Below are 25,093 nucleotides of genomic sequence, written 5' to 3'. Positions count from 1 at the left end.
AGCAGGATAAAAGATATTTTTCCCCAATTAATATGTAATCTGGACATCTTCCCATTTAAAGATAAAAATAAATATTCCTGGCCATTTCTTGGGGTTATTTAGTAGCCCTTTAAAATAAACATCATACTGAATACTGTTCCTTTCAGCTTTGAAAAGCCTTTTATAGCTGGTAATCATACATTACTGGGGCTTGAATTTCTGCTGGAGGACACCTCTTATTCTACAGAGCTGCTTGATGATGAGCTGGCTCTGACCGCACCGGTGAGCTACCTTTTGGGAATGACTGATGTTGTTGTCCTGTTGTGCTGTGCAGGTTCCTTAGTGGCAGCCATTCTAGCCACTGATGACGACTCTGGTATCAATGGGGAGATCACGTACACAGTAAATGAAGACGATGAAGAGGGTATCTTCTTCCTGAACCCTGTTACCGGAGTCTTCAACCTGACCCGTGCACTGGACTATGAAGCACAGCAGTATTACATCCTTACTGTCCGTGCAGAAGATGGGGGAGGCCAATTTACTACCATCAGAGTGTACTTCAATATACTGGACATCAACGACAACCCACCAGTGTTCAGCATGACCTCATACAGCACATCTTTGATGGAGAACCTGTCTCCAGGATCTGCTATTCTCAACTTTAGCGTCACTGATGCAGATGATGGTAGGTGTTTCCTCATATTCTCTATCGCTGATGATAAATACATATTTCACCTTAGCACCATATTAGAAGACCTAGTAGTAAACGCAAATTAAGACTATCCTTAGGATGCCGACATATGCTTAAATGCTGTGCTTGCTGTGTAAATAGAAGTAAGTTTTCTCACATTTCGCATTAGGTTTAAGTGGGTGGTTTCTTCCTTATTTTTCTTTGTCATAAATTAAAAATACATTCAAATACTGCTTTTAACTGCTGTTGCAGAAATTAGCTGCAAAGCTGTATTTTACCTAGAGCATATTACAGCAGTTGAACACCATGATTTCTCCCCTGGTGGTTAGGCTGCACATTTAAACTAGACCTAAGTGTTCCTGCAGCTTCGTCAGGGATTTTAGCAATAGAACAAAGGGTAATGGGTTCAAACTTAAGCAGAGGAAGTTCAGCTTAGATATAAGGAAGAAGCTATTTACTGCGAGGGTGGTGAGGCACTGGAACAGGTTGCCCAAAGAAGTGGTGAATGCTCCATCCCTGGCAGTGTTCAAGGCCAGGTTGGACAGAGCCTTGGGAGACATGGTTTAGTGTGAGGCATCCCTGTCCATGGCAGGGGGGTTGGAACTGGATGATCTTAAGGTCCTTTCCAACCCAAACCATTCTATGATTCTTAAAGTTTATAATATATTCTAAATAAAGTTCTGGCAATATAAGACATCATCTGCCATCATCTTATATGTGCTGTAACATTTAAGTATATCATGAAGAGAATTGTGATCTACAGGGTAGATAGTGGCGGTTAAAAAGCTGATTAAAAGAGATCATGGGAAAAATTTCTCATTAAAATAAGCTTTGATCTTGGGATTATTTATGGCATCCAGAAGGTGTTAATGTGTTGGAGTGTAAAAGGTACAATTTTTATTTAAAAATTGCTTAACCATTTTGACATACAGTTTGTGTCCAGGCAAGAATAATTATAAAATATAGCCATAAAATACATAAAAGTCATTCCATAGGGTACTGACATTAGTCAGTGTGACCTAACGCAAACTTATTCATAACACTCATAGTGACTTTACAGGTTATTTCTGTGACGTGTTAAGCAAACTTGTCTCCTCTCAACTTGACACTGGCTCAGCAAAGCCCATAGAAATGTCTTGAACTGAAATGCGTGCTTCGAGCACAAAGCACCTATGCGCTTTGAGGAATCCCAGTTTATGCACATAAAATGACTGAGTAAAGCAGTTTTTCCTCAGGAAATGCTTAGTTATTGAACTCAAACATTTTTGTGGGAACATAAATTTTGTGCTGATGGATAGAACTTTCTGTGGTAAAAATTGTGCAACTGATTTTGAGATCAAACTGAGAAAGTGAGAAGAAATTCCATCAGATAAGCCAACAAGTCAGAAATTATAGCTTGGTGGTACCGGCTATTCTTGCATGGATCTCTTTCACCACTCTTGTTAAAGCTTTTATTTTACATAACCTACCTATAAGTTGGAGGAGGAGCTTGTGCTTGTATCATGCATAGCCAGGGAAGGGATTGTTCCTTCAGACCCATAGCTAGATGGGTTTGTGTCCAATCTATCTCCTCTTTTATTTCTTATTTTCCTGTTGGGAGTACAATTGGTTTAAATTTTCTTGGAAGTTAATTTCACTTAACCGTTATGGATCTGGTTTCCTTTTCTCTTGCACTTCATACATTAATTTCCATCTGCGCACAGGGGATGTGAATATATCATAGCACCGACATATCATTTTACATTCTTCATGCACTCAATTATCAATGAAGTAAATGAGTATTTGAGTAGCAATGCAATGAAAAGTCAGATATCTTGCCTTTTATATTTTCTGGCACACTTACTTTTCTAACAGGCTGGATTTAAAATTAATAGGGCAGAAATTTCATTCCAAGAGTGTGCCAGGTTGAGTTCCCCCATAGGACTGTAACTTCAGGAAATGTTATGATCTAGTGGTGTTTCTGTTTCAAGCCCAAGCTTGTTATCCTCTGTCGTCTTATATTTTTCTGGAGTACAAAATTAGCTAGTACTATACTCCTCTGCACGTGGCTCACAGATGATGCAGTCAATGGACACAAATATAATTTTGTTGATTATTCATGTTAGATGATCCCATAGTCTGAAGGAGCTCTGAAAAGACGTTGTTTTGATAGTGAGGTATGCCTGTTGTTTTAGGATAAACACTGATAAAATACAAAACCATGGAGATAGTGAAACCACTCCCATTTTCTTGTTCAACAAACGCCTTGGGAAACTAGCTGTCTAGCTCTAATTGGACAGTTTCATATACAGATGCATAGTAAATATAAGCAACAGCTCCTGGTTATTTACAGGGCAATAAAGAAGTCAGTTTTCTTAAACACATTCATTTTGAGATTCAGATTTTAATTTTTTTCCACAGTGAATTAACAGGAAAAACCTTAGGGCAAAGTACAAGCTTGTCTGTTTGTTAAAAAGTATAGTAAAATATTCCTCCAAGCAAAAACTGGTGGGATTTCCCAGTTAGACTCTACGGGTATTTACAGAACAGGGAAGGGTGTAGGATATTATGTTTTGTTTCATTGGTAAAAAAATAAAAACAGAAACAAGACCTTTAAAAGAGCATTATCATGAAATTGCTTGCTCTGTATCTGACCTCTCACTCAGATTTTTAACAAATTAACCCTCAGATTAAATAAACCTAAAGCTCAGCAAGAGGATGCCCCTGCATTCTCCCTAAGAAAAACCCAGTTCCAAACCTGGGCAGAGCGGATGGATGAGCCACACAATGTGTTTAAAAAAGAGCAGTTCATTAAGTGGCAGTCCTGGCTCTACTGATACTTAGGCAACTCCCCTTCTGTTTCACAGTTAAACCTGTATAAGTGTTAGCAGCATCAAAACTTACGAGAATACAGGACAAGGAATGAAAAGGTACATGGAGGTGAGATAAAGAAGAACAAGCAGTAAATTTTATACGAACAAAAACCACCATAGAAAATCCTGGGGGAAGGAGGGAAGAGTATTTTAAAGCAATTTTCTTCATTAGGACCTAATTCCTACCCATCTCCAAAGTCAGTTGACAAAAATCCTGAATTGCTAGAAAGTGCTTTACTGAAGTCAGAAGACTTTCACCCATGTAACTAGTTACTTGAAAATACAGCTGAACAAAAATAGACTAGCATCAAATTTTCACTGCTTCACTTGATCAAAGTAATGTAGGAACACTAATATCTGGCATATAAATGTATTAATTTCTTTAATTGCATTAAAATATTTTGTCTTTCATGTTTGGTTCTATTTGTTTTATAATTAAATTCCTACATGAGAAGAAAAGAGAGGGAAAGATGCCAATTAGAGTAGCTGCTGGGCGAAAGATAACTAAAACTAGTGCTCCTAAGTCTGAGCATAATCAACAGCAGAGATTAATAAATCTAATGCAGGAATAATTTTATTATCAGAGCAATTCAGTCAGAGGAAAAAGAGCTTCTGAGCAAAAACGACAAAATGCACAGCAAAGTAATTGTATGCTTAAGCAGACAGCTCGGTTTCTTTGCATGAAAAAGCACATTTGAGGGGTTAATTAGTAGTGAACAGTCCATTAATCTTAATCCTAAACCACAGTCCTTATGATCCAAAACAAGAAACCAACATTTTCAACATTAATTATAATTGGAATAAGATAGATATATATTTTTATATAGATACAGATATCGAGAGAGAGAGAAAGAGAGAGAGAGAGAGATATGAGAGCAGACTCATTCCAATTAAGTATTCCCAAAAATGAGCTGTTTAGAGTGAACTCTGGAGTTAAAGCAGTAACATACATTTGTTTCCTGTATGGCATATTTAAGGTCATTTCGCAGCCTTGTCAAGATTCAGGATGCATTTCCCTTACCAGAATTATAAATCTCTCCCTTGACCATAATTGCTAGTTATGTTTTGATCACAAGATGAGGGCTCTTTATCTGATATTTTGGAATACCATTCCGTATATGGGAAGCATACCTCTCCCCATTATTCACTCTTGGCTTGCTCCAACTAGGCTTGGGAGTTTCTGGTTGTGGCTTTTTTTAATTGAGTAGAAGAATTCATGAAATAGTTATATGAATAATAATGTTGCTTAGATGAACTGGGAAGAAGAGAGGAAAACAACTGCTCAGTGGGCAGCAGAACCATTGAGTCTTGGTTTCCAGAGGAAAGACCTTCAAAACCTTTATCCCTAGCCATTGTAGACAGGGAAAAATCACGCTGGTTGCCACCATGCAGCTGCTGCTGAACGAAATGCAGAGGCAAGCTCAGCCAGCTGCTCCCTCTGTGGCTGCTCCAAGTAACATCCTTCCCTCTCTCTTTCTTCAACTCTTATCAGAAAATAATTATTTCAAAGGCTTCTGCTCCACTCTGGAATTTGGCTGAAATTAGCTGACGGATTCAAAAATGGTCATAAGGAGGCTAAACAGGCAGCACAATTTCCATAGGAAATTTCCATAGGAAATGAGGCCAGAAACACATATGTCTGGGACAGTGGGATGACAGTTCTCTACCTTTCTTCTCCCACCCCACCAGGCTCCAACTCACAGCTATCCTTCAGCATCGCCTCTGGGGACAGCGCAGGGCAGTTTGGCATTGACAACAGCGGGGTGCTGAGCATCAGACAGCCTTTGGACCGGGAAAGCCAGTCTTTCTACAGCCTCGTCGTGCAAGTCCACGACATGGCCCCTCTCCCAGCCTCCAGGTACACAAGCACAGCCCAAGTTTCCATTATTCTGCTGGATGTGAATGACAGCCCTCCGAGCTTTATCTCCCCGAAGCTGACCTATGTGCCAGAAAACACACCGATAGACACAGTTGTGTTCAAAGCACAGGCGATGGATCCTGACAGTGGCCCGAACAGCTATATTGAATACAGTTTGCTTCGGCCTCTGGGAAACAAATTCAGCATTGGCACTATTGATGGTGAAGTGAGGCTTACCGGGGAGCTCGACAGAGAAGCTGTGTCCAACTACACCTTAACTGTGGTAGCCACAGACAAAGGCCAGCCATCCCTTTCTTCATCTACAGATGTGGTGGTTATAGTCCTGGACATTAATGACAATAACCCACTTTTTGCCCAAAAGCTTTATAAAGTAGAGGTGGGAGAAAATACTTTGACAGGGACAGATTTAATCCAGGTGTTTGCTGCAGATGGAGATGAAGGTACAAACGGGCAGGTGCGCTATGCCATCGTGAGCGGAGATGCCAATAATGAGTTTCGGATCGATTCTGTGACGGGTGTGATAACAGTTGCCAAGCCTTTGGACAGAGAGAAAAAACCCTCCTATACCCTGATTGTTCAGTCGTCTGACCGCGGGAGCAGCCCCAGGACCGACACCACCACCGTCACTATTATTCTGAAGGATGTCAATGATTATATTCCCACATTTGAACTTTCTCCCTACTCTGTAAATGTCCCTGAGAATTTAGAGACTCTCCCAAAAGTTATTCTTCAGGTGAGTATGTTCAGCAAATAAGTATCTATCTCCTAGAATATTATTACATGCCTTAGGATATGGTATTAATGTATAGTGTTTTCCTTCAAAATTAATAAGGTGGGAGACAAGTTGCCTCTTGGCTGTAATCTAACATGCTGTGGTTGTTGGCTTCTTTTCCTTTTTGTTTGTTTGGGTGGGGGTTTTTGATTGGGGTTTTTTTAATTTTGTTTGTTTGTTGGTTTTTTTGTTTGGTTTGTTTTGGTTTTGTTGTTGTTTTTTCTTTTTTACCAGAAGTTTATATTATGCTTTGGAGTTTTGTTTATTTTCCCTACCTATCTTCCTGCCTGTCCTGGGACTTAAAGAGTTTGCTTTATATCTCAACTCAATCTCAACTTTCATGCAACAAATCTTTCAAGCTGATGATCGTTTCCTACATGGGATGGGGCTCTGTGCCAGACACTGAAAGAGCACTAAATGGATTTAGCCAGCAGGACATGCAGTGCTTGCTTTGATACGGGGCTCAGCCTATACCAGGTCATCTGTGGTTTCCACTGAGCCCTAGCACAGCCTTTATTGTATTTATGCTTGAGAAAAAGAAGTAATCAACTTTTTAATATTTTCAAATTATGCTTTTAAGTCCATCATACTGTGTTAAGTAATTTTTACGATTATAGCTAATTTATACTAGCGCTTAAAGCATGTGGATTAATTCAATCTGTTAATTTAGATTGTAGATAACCATAGAATCATATAATGCTTTGAGTTGGAAGGGACCTTGAAGATCATCTAGTTCCAACCCCCTGCCATGGGCAGGGACACCTTCCACTAGACCAGGTTGCTCAAAGCCCTGTCCAACCTGGCCTTGAGCACTGCCAGGGATGGGGCATATACTTCCTCTATCCCAAATTTTACAGACCCTGCATTCATCGGCTCTTGATATTTCTTCCCACTTGTTTGCATTGCTTTTATAGGTTGTAGCAAGAGATGATGATAAAGGCCTAAACAGCAAACTTACTTACGTGCTGGTGGCTGGGAATGAAGAAGGAGCCTTCACCCTCTCTTCCAGTGGAGAGCTACGCTTGGTGCAGAGCCTGGACCGGGAGACAAAGGAGCAGTACATGCTACTGATCACGGCTGCTGATGCAGGTAAAGCAAAGTTATCACTTGAAAGCATTGCATTCTGGATAGAAAAGAAATATTTTTGTGATGGTCTGAAACGTTAGTGGATGGAGATTGGTACCCAAGCTGCAGTTTAGATCTCTGTAGGGAGAGCTGAGCTTACCTGATGTCAAATGATTTCTGGAAATCAGGGGTTTTTTCCTTATCTCTAGTTGTCTGATAGTAGGACTCACTACAAATTTAGGTAGGTTGGTTTCTTGCCCTGCAGTAGTAAGTGGTCCTACCTAGGTCATAAGAGCCTCATGCATTGCAATAAAAAAAAACAACAAAAATTACAGTAAAACCCAATATAATGTTGTCATCAGAAATGTGCAAACAGGTCAAATCAATGGCCAGAAAACAGCTATGGACCACTCAGATAATCTTACCAAAATCTTACACCTGAAAAGTAATATAATTTACTTTTGAAATTTAAATTTTCTGCTTTGCTCAGCATCCAGTCATACATTTGCTCTAGAATCCTAAATATGATACAAGTTTCCTCAGTTTAAAATGGTATCTGGATTCTTGTTATGAAGATTAATTACTCTTTCACTTGAGGCATCAGAGCACAATATTCTGTTTTCAGATTTGGTATGAATATTAGTAACGAAGACATCCTACATCATATTCTGGTTTGATCTCTGGTCCCCCACAGTCTGATGGATTTAATTTACTGCAGAACTTGTTCTTACTTTCTAATACTAAAAATAGAAGGAAACCCAACTTGTTGACAAGTGGATACAATTCTCTTTTCTGCCGTATTGTGTGCAGTATCTTGTGTCAGTGACAATATCTATGGCTTATATTTTCCTATTGCAGCAGTGCTCAGGTATTTCACAGCCTGAGCACAGCTGAAGCTGCAATACACAATTTTAGGACTCAATGTATCATTTGTCTTGTACTTTGGATAGAGATAACTGTATGCTTTGTATTTTTTACGCTGGCTTTCCATTACTTTGTAGCTACAAAGTGCTCACTCGTGACTTTGACTTGCTTGGGCTTGAACCATCCTTATTATTCCTTCAGAAGCTGAGGCTGGATTTGTAAGGGAGAGCATATCCTTGATGTCTGTTTAATCTCCCAGTCCAAGTTGGCAGGAGTCAGTTAGGACTGTACGTAACTTATTAGGTCTACATACAAAATATCCAAAGGCTGAACTGATAAGGGGTGTCATACAGCCAACAATTATTGTCCTTGGAAGAAGGAGGGGAGCAGAAGACTGTTGTATTCCATGCCTAGCACTGTAAGCCAAGAGTTTGACAAGAGCACAATCTTTTTTCCTAGACTCTGGTTCCTAAAAAATATGAAATCCAGGAGATTTACCCAACCATACCAAATTAAAGTATTTATTTGTGTTGGGAGATCTCTGAGTTTCAGATAATCCAGGGGAGGCTAATACATGAAGTGACTGAGGCCTTTGCCCTAAGTGGCTGACAAGAACAACGGCAAGTTTTATTAGTTCCTGTGTTTAAACGTGTAGATATTATGCTGAGTAAACACTGTATGAAGCTGCTTTTTTTTTTATAATTTGCTGTGTTCTCATAAAGCTAACTCACATATTATTCCCTGTTATCAATGTTAAAAGGTGCTAGCAAATGTATTCAGAAGCAGATGTTCAGTAGCAGCTTTAAGTTAAATTTAGCTGTTCTGCTGTGTTTAAGTTTACAATCTGGCAAATCCACACTTAGCTATAGTTTTCAACCAGCCTGGTGAATAACATAAAATAACATCTTCTAATTAGGCTGAAGACTTGCTCTAAATGCATACCATCAAAGAATACCAATTTAAAATCATTTTAGTCACAATTTATTTAAACTAAAACATCACAGGTAAGTATCCGGCTTCAGCAGAAGTCAGTGCCAGAACTTCACTTGATTTTGAAGGATGTAGACTGTGGTCATAATGGACACTTAAAGTACTTTAAATATATTACATACTTAATAAATTCTAGGGCATCCCTGTCATGTTTGAATTAGTCATACGGCATTCAAGCAGTCTAGATGGTAAAGAACACTCTGGCATGTAATTTGTTGGAGACCTCTTAAAAAGCCGTGTTTGTCACAATAATGTCGAACAAACGGACCAAGTTACAGATTCTGGGATTTCCGTTGATCTTTAGGTCTCAATTTTTATATTACTGTAAATTACATTATCATACATAACATGCACATGTACTTCTGTAGACATTTGGCACTGAATTAGAAAAATATTCTATGAGAGGTAGCCTTTCTAAAAGAATTGCAGCTTCTGAAAGAAAGATGGCAATGCCACAATCTAGAAATCGGTAAGAAAAGTGGTTTGAGTACTACATGCTTGAGCAGCTGCAAAACATTTATAAAACAAACTCACTGGTATGTCCAGCTCTTTGCCTAATGTAGCTATTTCTTTAGAGTGTCTTAGTTTGTATTTGTTTGATTATGCTTAGAAAGAAGGATTTTGTGTAGAGACAATTCGATCTGAAACACACCTGGAAAACTTCCTTCTTTTTTTTCAAGGAAGCAGACACAATACATACTCAGAAGGACTTTTAGACATAAGAACTGATGGATTCCCAACTTGGTTTTGGCTGTCTTCCTGATCTCCCTATACACAGTCAAGGATTTCTTAACTTTTCTTATGTTTATCATCACTTCATCAACTTGTGACTGTGGTTCTTGTAGTGTTACCCTAGTCTGTGTATGGGGAAGCTGATGGAAGAAGAAGGATTTTTTATTTTTTATTGTTTTTACCTAGAGGTGTCAGTCCAATGTACTGTAAACAATCCGTGGCCCCAGAAGTGGCAACTGCTTTGGTAATGGCTGTTATTTCATCCTCAGTACCTTATGGGCTTTATAGCCTGTATTGGCAGGGCTGCATGGGATGTGGTGCCTGCGCTGGCTCAGAAATCTCTGTGCTTTGTAATGCTGTGCAGCCGTGCTCTTCCAGAGCCCAGACCTCAGCTCTGGGCACTTGAGAAGAGTTGATGAATTATTAAGAGTTGAGCTGCTTATAAGCATGCCAGGCAGATCAGATGGGGAACGCTGGTGAGACCACATGAACCAACAATGGAAATTCGGTCAGTAGTTGAAAAAAAATGCTTTCCCAAGCAAAAGCTCCCCTCAGGCCCAGAGAAGTCAGTCATGATATATGCATCGTCCTGGCTCTGGCCCAACTATTCCTTGGCCTTGCCTGCTAATCCTCCACCCGGTCCTCAGGGTAGATCTTGGGTCGGCAGAGTGTCTTCCCTCCACTCTGGGGGAGGGAGAAGACTGATAAAACGTTTTTATGGCGCTTGGCTCAGTGATTTGTGGCCATGCAGTCTGCTTCATGCCTAGTTTCCAGAAGAGAGTCTGCACAAGGGTTCTTGGTTTCAGTCTTGTTTTATCATCACTCTTCCCTCATTTCTGCACTTCCACGCTGCTCTATCTACTGCTGTGTCTCAGATACAATACTGCCGCTCTAGGCAGCAGGGATTTACGAAGACATGCAAAGTGTCCATCATTAGGAATGTATAGCATCTTCCAGATCTGGACACCTGTGGCTTTCCTCAAGAAATAAAGCATCATTCAACCCCAAAGTTCAGCCATCCCAATTCAGAGCCCCTCTTGCAGCACAAGCTGTAAGACCAGAGTGCATGAATTATAAATATGACGACAGGCAAAAAGATGGTCTGTAGAATAACATGATAGTGTTTAGATTGCAGATGCTCCCCCAAAATGTCTGCTAACATAAACGCCAAGAAAACTACATGCAACTATTTGAATGTGTCTTCATGGGTCTGTTTCTGCCACATAAATCATTTGTTTTGCTTCGCTATACCTTTCTTCATGGCAAAATGGTTGGGAAAAGAGACTTTCTAAAGGTTGGGGTTTTTTTTCACCCCATCTGGTGTGGATGCAGTGCTGGGTAAACATTCAGCTCTGGCAGCATGACAAGAACTGGTGCAGCCACTTTTATCATGCCTGTCTTTAGCTCTTTGAGCAATTTTCTGGACAAATGTTAGCATTCCAACAGTCCTCCTTTTATTTATTGGTTGCAGGGATGTTGAGTAGCACATCTGGAAGTCTGCTAGGTGCATGGGACTACTGTTTAAATAAACTGCAGCCACCATCTCTTGATTTGGTTGGTCAGAATGGCACATTTACACAATAAAAACAAAATCAAAATGTGATGTTTCTAATTAGAATCTGTGTTCCTGTGGGTGTTTTAATATATTTTTTGTAAATAATTTAGTGATTTAGATAAATAGTTCTGAAAGAAATGAATTAGTGGACTAATTATTATATTTAGTTAGCTGCTCTGTGTATACATCCCTGGCCTATATGTAAAACAACCATATGTTTTTTTCTTTAGAAAATGTTGGTCCCCAACTTGTGTATTCTTTCCTTCAATAATGCAGGAGGGCAACCAAGCAGAGAGGTTATATCCTTCTCAGGAATTCTCTTCTGAGTTCCCTTCAATCCTAAAATCAAATGAAATTTGATAATGTAGTTGTATTGGTTTTTAACACATTTTCATATATTTCCCAGTTTGGGGTGACAAGTAAAGGACTTGTAAGTAAAGTAAAGTACATAAAGTAAGTAAGTAAAGTACTTTTTAGTAATGGTAAGAAAGAATCTCGAAGGTTAACATTGTGTGAGATTTATGTGGCTAGGCTTAAAGGCGTTTATACTCATAGTGTTTTCTTAGCATACACTGTATTTGTACTTTACAGGTAGTCTTCTGTGCAAAAAGTTGTTGCCTGGAAAGAGTAAGTTGTATTTGGAAAACAAATTCAGCTATTTTTAAGTCTTGGTGCTGTCAAATCAAACAAGCCACTCACAAATTTCAGTTAGAATTGTCCTGTTTTCCATGCTTTCTGTGCTGCGTCTAACTGTACACATCACTTCAGGCTTTGGTGAGCTACATGAACTTGACATATGCTTACCTTGGTACTTAACAGGTGACATAATGATTTCTCCCTTGTATGGTCTTGTTTTATGCTTTTTTGCTTTACTATTAGTTCTTAACTTCTTGGTGTAGTTTGAGGGGCGAAAAAGCTGTTATATCCCTGAAAACAGTTTCATGTAGATTTATTTAAACTGGAAAACAAGCTAGAATATAATGCTTAAAATTGAAAATATCAAGGAAGATTAAATTGTTGTAAATTTTCAGGCTGTTACGTTTCCTCTCTTATCTCTCGATTCATCTGTCTTGCTATGATTAGTTTAGAAGTTTTAAACAAAAATTAAGTTAAAATTATTATCCTTCTGCTAACATCACTTTTATATGAAATTCTACTTCAAATGCGCTAATGAGTTCATTGAATGTAATCTGTTTTGCAGAAGAATAAAATAACTAGAGCAGTCATTATGCTATGCAATTTTTCCACCTTAGAGAAATAATAAGATTTTTCCAGTCTTGGCGATCTTAAACCATTTTTTAAATTAGACATTACACCTAATAGATTGAAAGCCTTCTAGCTCTTTCTTCAAATACAAAGCTACGATTTCGAGAAGCCTTAATTGCAAGGATAAAACAAGTAAAACATGTACATATGGCCTGAACACTTACCCTGCTGGTTAATCTTCATTATTTTTACAGGGTGGTTTTAAAGCATAATTCAAAATCATGCATTACAGGAATTTCACTGTGGGATATTCAGGAGTCACAAGCACTCAAAAATTGCCTCAGTCAGCAGTCTCTGCAGGAGCCAACTTCTCTTTTTTCTATTTACAGCAATAACTTATAACAAGGAGAAGTAATCTGGTGGTTTTAAGAAAATATTTTTTAAAATGTCTCTGCCTTTCTTTTAAGTTGTGGTTCCTCTTTCTTTAAATCTTGCTTGGGTGGGCAGAGGCCTTGGCGGTGCCATGGTCATGCCCATCCTCCCGGAATAGCCTGCAGTGTGGGCACAGGGAGATGACCAGTCGCTCACCAGGTTTTGTTATGAGCTTTATATTCATCTGTGAAAGAGTTTCCTTAAAGATTCATTTTCTGAAACATATTGAGAAGGAGGCCACTTCTTGATCTGGAAATAAATGCAGTTCTGGCTAAGAAACTAGTGGTACCTACGTGTGTCTTTTCTGAGCACTGTCTTCAACAAGCTATAGCTTTGATGTTAATAGATTACAAGTGTATGTCAAGGGGTTATGGCACATGGGATTAATGCTTGTGCCTTCCGTGGAAGGAGAATACAACCTGACAGCCAAAAGTCGCTAACTGCCATCTGCTAATGTCAGGAACTCTGTCTCCAGCTCACACTGAGCACAGTGGGACAGGACTCTTTCAGCCTTTCCTTCATACATTTTGAGATTTGCTAAGCAAAAGTAGCAATGGGAAAAACGCTGCACAGGAGGGATATATTATCTACCATTTTTAAGATGTTTAAGTAGTGAGTTTATGATAATGTGCATGTGTATGTGTAGAAAGACTTTGTTAAATGGAACAGCTTGAAGTTGTGCTAAATATATACTATGCATTTGCTTTATTGCAAGTGTTTTGTTCTCGGTCTGTACCTGTATTCCAGTAGGTCCAGCTCTGTAATAGTGCCACAGGGTTTGTTTCTTTTTCCTTTTTGGGTAAACAGATGCAAGTAACATAATAAAGAGGTCAAAGGAAGAGAACAGGGACAAGGAAATGTGTATCCACACCAGAGGACTGAAACCTGTCTCTGTGTGTGGGTGCAAGTCCCATCCTTTCAAAAGCATGTTAAATGTCTTGCAATGTAATGTTGCCCCTGTTGTTTAACTGCAAAGGTTGGTGAATTCATAGAATTGCAGTCGGTCAGGAATTTTGATAGGAAACCATCCAAATTTAAAAATCATGTGGATAGAAAACAGGTGAGAGATCCCATCTCGCATCACTATTTGAGACAAGGATTTCTTTTGCACTGTCAAAGCCTTTGTATGTGTGTTTCTGCACGAGCATCAGTCTGAGCATGGCTCAATATGTCATTGCTTGAATAAGGTTGGACTCTTGTCTAGTGATTTTCTTTTTTACACCTTTTGATGGCTTATGTTCCCAAATTTAGGTCTTCTTGCTGCCAGCTTATTTAGGCTGGTAGATGAGGGAGAATGTTGAGTTTTCGAATGAAGTACAGAAAACTTTCTTTTTCTCTTTTCAGATAATCCTTGCAAAAGTACAGCTCTATCTCAAGAGATCCCTTGGGGTGTTTTTTTGAAGTACAAGTTCTGTTAAATCAGCCTTGGGAATAACTATTTTGTACCTAACTATGAGGCAACCCTCAGATTTGATGCACTTGGGAATTTGGAAAATATGAGTTCCTGCAGACTCTCGATCACCAGTCACCTGCTGAACTAAATGAGAGTAGTGCTACCTTCTAACCTTCTGAATATGTTTGTTTCTTAAGTACTTATTTCAGCTTTTGTCTCAAAATATATTAGGTTCACCACGTTTTGAAGACTTAGTGTTAAAGCCTGTAGTGAAAAATCGAGTAAGAGGAAAACAAAATACAATCAATATATCCATTCAGCCAGGATGAATATTTGTGGTGCAATCTTGTAAAAAGAACTACTTATTTTTCTCATTTCACAAATGCACCGGTTTTTGTGTTCCCGGTAAATAAGTTAATTTAAGGTCATCCACGTTTCAAATTAAGCTTTGTGTGCGCTAGAAATCCAAAGCATAATGCAAGCTAGTTGCATTTTAACTTACTCTGGCTCCATATTTATTTTAAAACTCACCATTGTGTGAGGCTCAGCACACTCTGTCTGCATTTAAATGCATTTAGAAGGATTGGCTGCTTTCTTGTGAGAAAGGCCCTGTTTATTTGAGTGAAAAAGTTAATGCTCTGTAATAACACACACAACTTCTAGTCCTGGGACTCATTCACCAAGTGTTTGACTGAAGAAGCGAAATCCGCTTTGTTGCAAAGCAACACATTTCAGTGAAGCAAAAATTCCATTTCTGTTAAATTGCTTTCCAATTTTCAGGATAATGATGTGTTTAATTTACCACAAAACATGGTAAACTGCCTGCAGTATGAGTTTTGATTAGTCATTTAGATTAATTTTATTTCATTTTAATCCCTTTTTTTCATTTTGGTGAAATGTATCTGTAGGTTTTTTTTTGGTTTATTGTTAGTTTTCTAGCACTTAATTTTGATATTTTAATGCTGGCAAAACCTGTGAGTTCCTGGTTTCTGAAAGAAATGATAGTTTTACTGTCTGCTGTGCTAACCATGGCATGGACAGGACTCAGAAGCCATTAAAGCGTCAGACAATATGTGGATAACGTGCTGAACACATTCTCCTATTTCTAGTTTTTACTGTGAGCCACACAGTACCACACAGCCGAGATAATTTCCAATAGCATCATCTTTTCCTGAGCTTTCTTGAAGAAGTTAAATGGCTTTGCAAGTTTCCTTCGATTGTTTTCTTTTACTACTCCAGTCCACTAAGTACTGTGATCATTCCCCGCTCATCCTAGTGTCCAGTCAGTGGAAAGCTGAAAGTACACTGGAGCAGATGGTGCCAAGTGCTTGGGGTTACAGAGAGTCCCAAACCTTCCTTGTTCCCCCAGGAGAAGGGCGGATGAAGACAGTGAGCGGCACTCCCTTCTTTTAAGGGTGTATGAGTAGCCCTAGGCAAAAGCGAATGCAGTCTTTAGGTTCATCCTAAAAGCCACTTTGTGGCTCTTCAGCATTAGCACAAATTAGGGGAATGAGTGAATTATGGTGCCCAGAAATGTGTATTGTCCTCTCTTTGCTGGTTATCCTGCATTTGAGGAGTAAAATTGTCAGGTTAAGTGATACTTCTCCCCACTGTTATAGAATTGTAGAATCACAGAATGGTTTGGGTTGAAAGGGACCTTAAAGCTTATCCAGTTCCAACCCCCTGCCATGGGCAGGGACACCTTCCACTAGACCAGGTTGCTCCAAGCCCCTGTGTCCAACCTGGCTTTGAACACTGCCAGGGATGGGACAGCCATAGCATCTCAGGTCGACCTGTTCCAATGTCTCACCACCCTCACCTTCCTGAATTTAGTTTCCTTTCTTCTACTTGCATTGCTGCACATAGCCAATATTTTTCATCCTGATTCTCCTGGACACAGGGAGGAAATATTTGAGAGGGCTCATTATAGCTTCTAAGCTGAGACATTTCTGATATCATATTTTTGTGGTGACCAGCTGCAAGCAAGGATTGGTGAATGGAGCGGAAGACCGTTTGTAGGTCTTTTCCCAGTTGCTGGAAGGAGAGGTCCTGCTTTTGTGCTGCTGCCTGCCCGCCCCTGAGCCCCCCGCAGCCATTTCTTCATGTCACCTCCTCAAATGCCCTGGCAGTGAGGGGAGCCACAGCCCAGCGCTGGGCAGGCCCGAGGTGGCCTCTTGTAACCTGCTCCTGCAACTCATCTTCCACTGTGGGCCTCCAAGGAGCAGGCTCCCAAGGTCTGCTCCTTCTCTTCATCCCCAGACACATGTTTACTTGCAGATGTAAGCAAAAAGCTTAAATTTTTGGAAGAACATCCGTGGGAAGCAATTTTCTTCCTGAACTCAGCGTTACTATTTTGACACTATCCCAGGTTAATCTTTATTTCCACAATGACGTGTGGACATTTGTGGGACTGTCTGCTTAATGTATATGTACAGCTGTCACCTTGAAAATAAACTGCTCAGTTCATGGAACAGACCACAGCACACAGAGATGAGAGAGTCAAAATAATAATAATAATAATAATAGTCATCATCTTTTAAAGATTTTATATTCATCGAACTTGAACATCTTGAGTGTTTGGCTAATATTTCAGGACTTACTTACACAAAATTTACTACGCTTCTTTATGCAAAATATTAAGTGCAGTTTGAAGAAGAAAGGGATGATGCTCTAGCATAATAGGAATAACTGACTTGGGCAAGATTTGCTATCGAAGCAAAACTAAGAAATCTGGGAACCCAGCCTGACCATGGAAACTACTTCTCTCACCACAAATATGACATGTACATTTTATGAAACCTACTTATTACCAGGGGCCGAATTCTGTGGTCCTTATGCAAGCACAACTTTCACTGAAAAGTTCACTGAGGACGGTAGAATTTAGCCCCGAGCTATTTCTTTTCCATATAAAATTACTTCATTTGTAATTTCCTCTTCTTATATTTCTCAGTAACTGCAGAAATGTGAGCTAGTCATTTCAGTTCAAGTGAATAAAAGCTTTGAGGACTCTGTGAAATTGCAACTTTATCTTTCAGTGTAATAGAGTAAAGGAGTAGATTTGTGGACGTGATGTTTTACTTAGAGGAAAAAAAAAACCATATCTGGATAACTGTATAGACAGGAAACCAATGTAAATATGTGAGTCTTTCCATCTAAGCAAAATTAGAAAGATTTGGGGGTTTGAACTGAAGAGCAATGACTTGGGATGTTACAAACGGCTCAATTAATATGGGACTTCTGGGATGTTTCTGTGAGCACAATGCAGCCACAAGCTGGTGCTGAATGGGAGCTGGGTTACTTACATTACCCTAGCTAATTTTATTAGTATGGTGCTTAACTGTGGCTGGTTTATTCACTTCTCTGAGGCTAAATATAAATATGTCCATACAGTGCTCTACAACACCTTGTAGATGCATCCAGTGAGGAAGTGGAGTCAGAGAATAATGTCATGGAATATATAAAGAGCTGAGAGGTGAGGGGTGGGATTTGACCTTTGGGGCATTTGGTTGGTACCCTGCAAATTCAGATTCCTCAAAGAGGAAAAGGGGGCTGGAACTGGATGGAGTCAAATGGCTGAGTCAAAAGCTGCTGGAGCTGGTTCCATTGCCTCAGTGTGGTGTTACCTTTAGAGGCACTGCCACTGCACTTCATTTTTGTGAATAAACTGACAGTGTGAATTTTCCTGAGGTGGCTCTTTGTGTTAGCAAATGTATTTAAAACAATGAATTTCTGTTTTTAGCTGCCATTTAGCTTTCTTTTCCAGACTGAATTGCATTCCTGATGCTCTTTGAATGGGACTTACCAAGATTAATTTCTGAATTATATATAAATTGTTTAATCACCTGTGAAACTTAACAACTTTCAACTTTTCATTTCATTAGCTGCAAGATGAATGTCAATTAAATGTGTTTGGAAGGCCAGAGCTTGATGACACATGCAGCAAACACTGCTGAGGACTCTGTTTCATTTAATGCAGTAATAATAAACACTCCACGGGCAATATTTCAGCAATCAAGAATGCTTTTGCGGTCTTTTCTATCTATGCGTATTTGGCTAAATGACAAAATCGGGGGTGGTGGGAAGGGTAAAAAATGAGTAAGGCTTATTGCCTTAATGTAACCTTCCTGGTTGAAAGTATATTAATTGGGAAAATGAATTACCTCAGACTAGAGCAGAGAAAGGCCTCCATTGTGCGTGGCCATGGCGTGAAACCTATACTCTGGCTTGCACGCTCCTTCCTTGGCATCATGATCCATCCCGTCCAATTGGCAGGCTTAAAGTCAGCCTTGTGAGATTTATAGTACCTTTCAATTGGAAGCTCTTTTGTTCAGTCCATTCGTGCATTAAGCCAAGTTGCTTTGAAGTATTTCACAGTGAAAAACCTCCTTCCTGTGCAGGAGCTGCTCTCAGCTTCTTCCCTCGGTGCAGCATGGTGGCACTTCAACCTGCAAGGGTTAATGGGTAGGGAAACAGGTCATTATTTCTTCTTTTCTACAAGAGCTTGGTGCACAAGAGCCCTTGCCAGGACCACATGAGACTTGAAAGCAGAGCCTGCCTCCTTCCCAGCCCTAAGGTTGAGGTACAGCAATAACCTCGGGTAGCAGCAACCCGGTCATCTGTGGGGTTGGAAGGACTAGGGTGGTCACACTGGGGCTGCCTGTGTTCCATCAAATGACAGCTCCATGTAATGTGTTGTCTTGCAGCAAGGACTTGAACCAGTCTCTGGCCCCAAGCATTTCATTATCGTCACTTTTTTGCCAGTCCAGCAAATGTTGAATTTTCTTGTATCTATCGTTTGAGATTGAAGGAGAAAGCGACACAATCTTGGGTGAAACAGGCATGGTCATCATCTGTGTTTTGAGTAAAAGGGGACATAACTCAGGTGTTTTATGCTCCACTCCTCCTTTTTGTTATGTTTGCAAGGAAAGAAATGATCCCCTTTTTTTCAGGGATGAATATGGTTAGCAGAAAATGTCTTGCTGATTCTTGGCTGAAAATAAGTATAATAGACTGGCGAAACTAACATGAACTTGTAAAACTCTTCCATTGTCTTTTATTTTTGGATTTGACAAAGGAAAAGCTTAAGGGAATAAATACTGAGAGGTTGCACATGAATAAACATGCCATTTCTCACTCCTTTCTGCTCCTCAGAGTTAAGTATTAGAATAAAAAGGAGGATGAAAACCGTAGGTTAAATAAGTTCAGTCCGATTTCCCATAAGCCAATATCCTATCTGAGCGAGCATTATTTGCTGCTATAGATGGTTGTTTCTATGGAAAAATTGAGTCTGAATAGGGCTGGAGACTGCAACCTTCTCACCCACTCAGAGAAGGTCTCCCCAGGTCAGGGGTGCAACCGGCAGTGGAAAAGCCGTGTGGAAAACTTGGGTTTGCTGCTGTTTCCACTCTGTTTGTTCTGTGGATAAATAAATTGAGGGCTGGAGTCTTCACGGCTGTCAGTGTGCCATCTTTGAACGTCTTCTCTTAGAGAAATAGGAAAGACAACCACATGTTCAAATTGGTCCTAATTGTTACAGGAAGGCTTCTGAGCAATTCCAAGACCATCTTTTTTCCACTGAGCTAGTATTACAAAACATTTCTGGAATTAGATGGAGCAAGAAAAATAACAACTTCTTTTTAGCTTTGTGGGTTCTTTTTCTTTCACAACTCGTACTTTACATTGAGATGCCTTTGAAACAAATCTGCCCTATGTATTGAATTGCCTTTCTTGCTCTGTGAACTGTGACATGCTCAAGCGTGAGGCTTTAAATCAGGGATGGCAGACCTCGGATTAGCATGGTGGTATTTGTAACCTCTAGCATTTTCTATCCCACTTTCCTGCAGGATCTCCTGCCCTCACTGGCACTGGAACCATTGCTGTCACAGTGGATGATGTCAATGACAATGTGCCCACATTCGCCTTTAACATGTATTCCGCCACTGTTCCTGAGGATGCTCCTACAGGGACAGATATTTTGCTCGTAAACTCCTCAGATGCTGATGCTTCTACAAATGCTGTCATTAGGTAGGTCATTTGCTGTATGCAAATACTGCCTCATACCTTGCCTGAAGATTTTTTTTTTCCTGCAGTGTCCATCACCAGCATACCATAAAGCTGTAAGACACAAATGGACAGCTGTATATGTGTAGCTAAATTATTTTCGCATATCTGGCTTTTTTTTTTTTTTAATTGTTGGTAGGCTTTTAGAATTATATTAAGGACAAGTAGAGTTGCAGTGTTGTTTCATTTTTTTACTAAGTAAAAGTAAATGAGTTTAACTTAAACCTGAATGTAATGAGCTCGATTTATATTTCTCAATAAGTGTAGAGATAGACGAATTTAAAAAATACAAAAGCTAAGAAACCCTGAAACTCCAAATAATATCATAAATGGATTAAGCACTTCAACTTGCAGTCTTTCTGTATACATTCTCTGCATAAAGAAATAGGATATAGGCTGTGAATGATCACTATTACTGACTGCCAATACTGACTGGAAAGGCTTTTGCCTTCTATTTAGCATAGCTTTTAGAGCTGAGGCCCAGTGATAAAGGATAAAGTTAGTAGATATAATACAAGTATTTTAAAATGTGTTTCTGAAGAAGCTAGAAACTATTGTTCTTGGAGGCTGACAGACATCTTAAAAATTAATTGAAGGAGCTTTCAGAAGGGGATTGGTGGGGAAGAGGAAGATGTACTTTACAATTGTCATTAATGACTTTGCTACAAAAATTGACTTTGGGGCAGAGTCAAGTAATTTTATTTTTTTGTTTCAACTTATGTTAAAGTGAAACCACTCAGTCTAAAAAAAGTACAGAAGGTATTGTTCAGATCTAGTCATCTTTACGTGTTTAATTTTTAACAGAGGCAAATCTAGAAATCAGTATCTGGTTTTTGCATGAAAATATCCAAACTGGTGCATAGTATCAATTTTGTGATAGCATACATATGTCTGGGGAAAGGCTTTAGTGTCTTATTTTGAACCGTAAATGGACCTTCAAGCCTAATTGTAGTTTAGATGACTGCTTCTGCAGAGTTGGATGCATTTATAATAAACCGTCTGAGCCAACCTGTTAATACACGTTCTGGGAGATGCCACAGACCACTGAACAGTCAACAGAAAACACTACCTGCATTGCTGCAGCGTTCATGTCTTTTCATGTAGCAAGCAATTTTCACTGAAAGCCAGCATGTTCCTTGGGTAAATTTATGGTCAGTTAATGTCTTCAGTTTAGAATGAAAATTCCACAAGGCAAGGCATAAAGTTTATCCCATTCAGAAAACCAGTAAAGTTATGATTTGGCATTTTTGCTTTAAATGCCAAATGGTTTGCAGAGCACAGTTAATGCAACTTAACTGGGCACTAGGCTGAACACTGCCCGTTTCCAGTTTCACAGACAAGGGTAATGAAGATACTGAGTGGCAGTGACAAGCTGAAGATTATCCACTGAGGACTGATTTATTGTGAATGGAACACAAAGCAGATTTGTATAGTTATTAATCGGAAGAACACATAGGTAATCTCATCACATGGAACTATTGTGACAGCAAACACCTGTATCTCTGATTCCAAACTTACAAAACAGGATAGAAACGTAGCTTCTTTATTTACCTCTGTTGGTTCACTCCAGTTCATCATTCAAACTGCTTAAGAATGTCACTAGGGTTGTCACTTTTTTAAAAAAAGAAAGTAAAATAAACCAGAACCATGTTATGGCAAAGCAAGTGTGTGTAAAATACTGTAATATTTTCTTTCCAACTGACTACAGGCCAAAAATAGAAACTTGATGTTTTGGCATCTTTAAATATTTGAAAAGCATCCAAAATTACCATTTATTAAATTGTGAAGCAATGAAGCTTTTAATTCTCTTATGCTTCACTCTTGCGCTAAGAAACTATTTCTGGCAAGCTCCTTTAGAAAAAAGAATTCCATACAAAGCATAAATGACTGTAATGATTGCATCCCATAATCAGAAATTATCAGGGTGCTCTCAGATTTCTTTAGTGTGGTTGAATAGCTTTAATATCTCTGCTATTAGTCTTTGTCATTCACTCAGTGCCTCATAGTAAAACAGTTGATAAAAATATTTCTTTTTGCTTTGTAAGTAGCTATTCAAAATTGTTTTCAGGTTTTGTTTTACACTTTTTAGACTCAGGAACATACTTTGTTTTCCTTGGACAGAATTTGTCCAGATTCAGCATTTAGAGTAATGCAAATCTTAAAATATGAGTGGTATTACAAATCTGGGAAAAGCCAGAGGGACCAAAACACGAAAGATCATTTTGTCAGAGGTGTTGAGCACTCAGAACTCCTTTTCAGTCTCATTAGAGCCTGTTTCAGACTCAAGTCTTAGGTTTCGAAAAATGCTATGTAACTATGCTGAGACACACATACATTGACCAGTTGGTTTGCATACAGTTGGACTCAGATATAACTCAGAATATCCTATGGAAAATGTCATTTGTCATTATTCTGGGTGGGAGGGGTTGGTTGTTTTTTTTTTTAGTTGGGGTTTTTTTGGTTTGGTTTGGTTTTTTTGTAAAAAGTTTTCATAGCATCTTCCCAGTGCTGAAGCTTGAACCATTTTGTATAGGTGGAAGAAGAGGAAGCCTCTGTCTTCTGCAATGCTTTACGCAGGGTTAAAACATCAAAAATCACAGATGAAATTTGCCCATGCTGCTGGTATTTAGGGAGATTTAAGTGGTGCTTTAGGCTTTGTGCACATTCTTTCCGCCCTGGATGCACGTTGGTATGGCTGGAGAATAATTACATATGGCCTTCATATTACAACATAATTAAGCAATTAAAATATGCTCATGGCATTCTGTAGAGATTAATGACTGGCCAGGGGAAGTTACCACAGCTTATTACACAGGCTGGCTATCAATCCTCTAGGCAAAGCTTCTGGCCTGTATTGTTATTTCTGTCATAACCTGTTCTGATTTTAAGAAGGTGAAGATAGGAATATTGCTCTCTTTCATAAAAGCCATTTTCTTCTGAATCTTTTATAGAATCGTGTACCTCAAAAAAGCTGCTACTGTGCTGGACCAGGCTCCTCTGAAGAAGCAATGCTAATCACAACTCTGTTGATTTTTCTCAGGATTATAATATTGAATATGGGAATTGTTTATTTTAGCCAGTTTTTGTTTCATTTGCTTTGTAGAAAATCCATAGTCTGAATTAAAAACCCTGTAATGTTAACCAGTTACCTTGTAAACCGCGGCCCAGTGCTGCCCATAGCTTTGAGAATCATTCTGTATGAACATAAGCTGAGTAATCATTCTAAGAGAAAGGACAAATTCTCCGTGCTAGTAAGCCAGAGGTAGCCTGTAAAATGCATTGCAGTAAGCACAGAGTCAGTTCTTGTCAAATCACATTTCTGCACACACATGTGTATGTGTGCCCATACATATACACCAATCAATGGTTAAAGTCTGGTACCAATTAGTCTCTATTAATGTAGTTCTGTAGTTACTAATTTGCTATGAATTCCCATGAATTAACATTGAAATCTTGAATAGCAAAACTTAGCTCAGTATCAGGAAACAATATGCATTATAAAGCCTCTCAGTAGCAGGATACAATATGAATTATAAACCCTCATATTATTTTGTAAATTCACCATCCTTTTATTTCAGAATAAAGTATTTTTTCTAATTATATTCTGCAGATTTAGTTAAGACATATGCCAGCCTTTTAGAATAACACTTAGTGAATTAGCCCAGGGAAATCAGTGCTAGAGGATGCCTCCAGTAGGCTATTTTGAGAGTATGTCTGACTGAATCACCAAAGGTACAAAGGCTCAGTCTGCTTCTTATTTATTAGAAATATATCTGTGTTAAGCAGCTACGTTTGGAAGTCCCCAGAAATGTCATATATGACAGGTCTTGAAATATAGAATAAAAAGTAAAAAAAGACAGATGGACAGTCAGAAGAAAATCCTTGTCTTGATACCCAGACACCATTATGGTATCTGAAGAATACAGAAAATTGTTATAATCTTAAGGCAGCAGACTGCCTATGAAATACTAATTGAAATTTTCTTCCTTGTTTTTTCTTTCAAACAGCTACAGGCTTACTGGTGGCAATTCGCAATTCACGATCAATCCATCAACAGGACAAATCATCACCAGTGCTCTTCTCGATCGAGAGACAAGGGAGAACTACACTTTGGTGGTGGTGGCAAGTGACGGGGGCTTCCCCAGGGCTCTCTCCAGTTCAACTAGTGTGCTTGTTTCTGTTGCCGATGTGAATGACAACCCACCCAAATTTCAGCACCATCCTTACGTCACCCATGTCCCTTCACCTACCACTTCAGGTAACCTTGGCAATACTTGGGATGTTTCAAATTGCATAAACATCTCAATAAAATGTCAAGCTGTGCCACAAGAAATGTTTCTCAGATGTTCCTCTGTAGCTGTTTTCCATGTTATCTTCATATTATATGGGAATGAATAATGGCAAGGATCAATACGTGACCTGCAGTTCAGCAATGTGAGTTTTTTTAGTTTGTTCCTTCCATCCAAATTCAATTATTTTCCTGCAGTTATGTAAAGAAAACATAGCATAAATGAGCATTGACTCAAACAAGGGATTCAATTATTTTGACAGGATTAGTAAGGCAATGGCTTCTTTTTTAACTTTGAAAGTCTCCTGAATGTAGATGTTCTTTTTCCACGCTGA

The 25,093-nt window shown here is 39.1% G+C and overlaps 1 protein-coding gene across 1 annotated transcript in view; it reads left to right on the top strand.

Moving 5' to 3' along the window:
- The window catches only part of FAT4 (FAT atypical cadherin 4), a 139,409-nt gene that overhangs the window by 79,616 nt on the left and 34,700 nt on the right, over window positions 1-25,093 (top strand). The window contains exons 4-8 of the mRNA XM_030480094.1: window positions 314-664; window positions 5,212-6,134; window positions 7,088-7,262; window positions 20,254-20,434; window positions 24,478-24,728. Coding sequence (XP_030335954.1) covers window positions 314-664; window positions 5,212-6,134; window positions 7,088-7,262; window positions 20,254-20,434; window positions 24,478-24,728 — 1,881 coding nt within the window. The remainder of the gene's footprint in view (window positions 1-313; window positions 665-5,211; window positions 6,135-7,087; window positions 7,263-20,253; window positions 20,435-24,477; window positions 24,729-25,093) is intronic.

Source organism: Strigops habroptila, chromosome 3 (assembly GCF_004027225.2).
Source record: "Strigops habroptila isolate Jane chromosome 3, bStrHab1.2.pri, whole genome shotgun sequence".
Taxonomy (NCBI): Eukaryota; Metazoa; Chordata; class Aves; order Psittaciformes; family Psittacidae; genus Strigops; species Strigops habroptila.
The sequence above is the reverse complement of the archived record's forward strand: the minus strand, read 5'-3'. Positions and strand labels throughout refer to the sequence as shown.